This window comes from Schistocerca gregaria, chromosome 2, assembly GCF_023897955.1.
Source record: "Schistocerca gregaria isolate iqSchGreg1 chromosome 2, iqSchGreg1.2, whole genome shotgun sequence".
In the NCBI taxonomy this organism is placed as follows: domain Eukaryota; kingdom Metazoa; phylum Arthropoda; class Insecta; order Orthoptera; family Acrididae; genus Schistocerca; species Schistocerca gregaria.
The window spans coordinates 638632503-638635975 of NC_064921.1; the positions used below are offsets into that span (position 1 = coordinate 638632503).

Sequence of the window (3473 nt, forward strand, 5' to 3'; positions counted from 1 at the left end):
GTCAGCACATTGAACTTCGAGATAGCGGATTGTTGGTAAATGGTACCTTTTGTTCCTTCTTCAGCTCAAAATTTCATTTACCAGCAACTGTAACCGGTTCAACTATTGTTTCCTCAAACTTCTCACTAATCTATTGGCCAGAAACAACAATGCAACTATTTTCTCCTCAAAACCTGTCATATCTAAATAATTCCCTAGATACTTCTATCTTACAATCCCTAGATGATTTCATTAATGCACAAGGCAAAATTAACACCAATACTATAATGCAGCATGTGTTAGAGTTACAGCAGCAACATAAAATACGACTTATCACTGAGAGCACAGGTATTTCTGGAAGCTTCTTGGTTATAGTTATACTTTGTATTATTTTCCTGTACGTAAAATGTAAAATTAAAACAAACCCTAATGTAGTCCTACATCAAATACTGGCAGAATGGATGAAACCTACACAATGCCCACAATTGTAATTTTTCTTACCCTTTTACTTACATTCCTTTAGAACAAAAATGTATTACTTGACATTATTATATTATAATATTATACTAAGGTTATCATTATGTACTTCTATTTATAATTTCCTCTTTTGTTGTGCTAGCTAAGGGTAAAAATTCGGAACGAATTTCGTGGAGAGGGAGGAATGTCACAGGTACAGTAGTGACAGTATTGTGAAAATGTATTGCGAAAATACTAACCAAGAACAAAGTGTTGTGAGTAAATAGATGTGTTGTGGAGGATGAATTTCCCAAACAGTGGACACAGTGTAAATTCGAGGACGAATTTTTAAAACGGTGGAGGAGTGTAATACGTGTAGTGATCGTATGTGTAAATATTAGTTATAAAATTAAGTAAAGACTTGGTGAAGGAAGTTACAGGGACTCAAGCACGCTAGCAGATACACGGAAGTGGAGCAGGACTGTGGAGAGGTAATCGTGCGATCGAGTATGCAAACCAAGCAGTCAGCAGTCTACTGAGGGCGTCGTCCGGAGGACATTGCCCGCCCCACTGGAAAGCAGGGCAGACGGATCAGGAGCCAGCATAAGTCACATGTACGATACATGAGGGAACCTTCTAGCATCGAACCACAGAGGTCAGTCACTGTGCTACAAACGTCACGCCATCAGCAGGAACACGAAATAAATACCCCGGAAAGAGGCAGCTCCCTCTGGAAGTTTGCAGCTTCTTCTGAAGTCTGTTGGGAGTCTGCTCGAAGTCTGCTGGAAGTGCTGGTCAACTTATGGAGTATGCTTGTCATGTTCCGGAAGCCCCGTGACGTTTGCTGGGTGTGCTGATGTACTCCCGACGGTACGCATGAAGAAGAAGCGGCAGCTATGGAGGTCATAGGACAGCAGCAGAGGGAGATGTATAGTGAATAACCCGGTTGACTGGTTCGGACGAAGGGATGTGGCCAAACCACTAAAGTCACCTGTGAATTGGGAGGAACTCCAGTTCAATGGATGCCGCCCAGAGCCGCCGAATCTGAGAACATGGGTTCGCTCCTAGCACGGGGCAACTTTCGTCATCGCAGAGGCCGCCCAGCCGTCTGGAATTGCAAGCCAGTACACTCGCCAAACACACAGTCTTGGTGCGTAAGCAGTGCTCGACACGTGTGGCCGTCGTCAGCTGCTGTTTCTGGGGCATTCCTTGCAGTCTACGTTAGCATCTCCCGCTGCCGCCAGCACCGAGGCCACTACGCCGTGTTGCTACGGAAGCACTGAACCAAGCGAGTAAAGTAAACTGGTTGAAGTCCGCTGAATGCACTGTTGTCAAGGAAATGTTTGTCAGTAAATAACTGTTGGACTAAGGGATGTTTTATTGTACCTCATCCTCTGAGCCAAGGGAAGAACCCATGTAGCCCAGCTCTCCATGCCTGACAAATAATAAGAATAACAAGAAAGAAATAAAAAGAGACTCTACAGTTGTAAATATAGGTACTGGGGGTTTTTCTCAAGAATACTCTGTTTGGTACACAGTCCCTGGCCAAATTTTTAGATGCACTGCACATTTGTAATGTTATTTGTAGTAATTACCTGTTGAGTACTATATTTAATTCTATTAATTGAAAATTTATGACAGTTATTCAGGGCACTTATTATTGTGTGGAATTTTGTATCTATTGTTGCTATGTGACATTGGATTGTTGACTTATTGTAGATATCAGTTTGCAGAGTACAGCATACAGGAAATGACCTGTTCAGTGGCGTTCTCTTATGTAACTGGTGTAATACTTTGTTCGCTTTGATGATCAATTTCATAATATTGACATCACAGTTGACTGTTTAACAGCCACATATTACTAATTGTGAGCTTTAAAAATGGGTAAAAGAGGGGACATTTCACCTCGTGAAAAAGCTGAAGTCAAAGCCCTCACTAATACGAAAATGTATTCCAATCAGGAAATTTCACGAAGGTTGGAAATGTCAGAAGCTAGCATAAGATGCATAAAGAAGAAAATTGGTTTGGTTGAAGAACTGAGCCCCAGAAGGAAGAATAAATGTGGAAGAAAACCAATTTTCACCCCAAGGTCAGAAAGATTTCTCAAAAGAATTTGCATAGAAAACAGATTTGCAACAATCAAAGAGATAAAATCTCAACTGGAAGAGGCTAATGTGAATGCATCTGAATGCACTTTTCACAGAAAGTTGAAGGATACTGATTTCAAGGCCTGTCAACCTGAGAGAAAACCAAAGTTAACAGCAACAATGAAAGCAAAGCATCTGAAATGGGCTAAACAGTGGTGTGATAAGGATGTGGACTTCTGGAGATCAGTAATTTAACTTTAAAATTATTATTTGCAATTTGATTGACCTATATACATTTATTCATAGTATATTAATTATGTTTCATGATTTTTACAGGTATGCTTCAGAGCTGAAAGCATGTTTGAAATTTTAAGTAACGAGTCTCAGTATGTGTGGTGTCTAACAGGAGAAAAATTTAATCCCAACTGCATTATTCAGACCGTAAAACAAATGTGGTTAAAGGCATAATGAGGGAAGACCACTACAAGGAAGTCCTGCAAAAAATGGTTAATACCACTGTTTATAGAATGGTTCCCAAATGGGGAACCATTTATTTTTATGCAGGATGGAGCCCCCTGTCGCACAGCCAGGTCAATTAAATCCTTTCTGAAGGAACAAAATGTCCCTCTGTTAGACTGGCCAGGTAACAGTCTCAACAAGAACCCCATAAAAATGTGTGGGAACAATGAAGAGGGAGGTGGCAAAAGATGTCATCACAATAAAAACACAGCTCTTAGAGATCATCCATGTGTGGTATCATCATCCACAAATGCAGGATACAGTACAGTCCTGCATTGACAGCATGCCACATTGTATTAAGACTCTCATAGCTGCAAAATTTGGCTCAGCAAGATGTTAAAACTAATGTTTTCACTTTCACAATATTTTAATTTTTGTTGTAATTACTGATGTAAACTATTTTCAACAAATACTACATTTCCCTTATTTGTT

The 3473-nt window shown here is 40.2% G+C and overlaps 1 protein-coding gene across 1 annotated transcript; it reads left to right on the top strand.

Moving 5' to 3' along the window:
• Positions 1-2315: 2315 nt before the first annotated feature.
• On the top strand, positions 2316-2990 carry LOC126335911 (uncharacterized). Its single transcript, XM_049999385.1, has 2 exons — positions 2316-2768; positions 2859-2990. Exons 1-2 carry the CDS (start codon positions 2316-2318, stop codon positions 2988-2990), a joined length of 585 nt encoding a protein of 194 aa, XP_049855342.1.
• Positions 2991-3473: the final 483 nt, after the last annotated feature.

Bases quoted from the DNA above. Each gene is read 5' to 3' on its own strand.
- LOC126335911 (XM_049999385.1), top strand. From the start codon at position 2,316: ATGGGTAAAAGAGGGGACATTTCACCTCGTGAAAAAGCTGAAGTCAAA. The intron at 2,769-2,858 runs GTAATTTAACTT...TGATTTTTACAG, and splicing joins ATGTGGACTTCTGGAGATCA to GTATGCTTCAGAGCTGAAAG.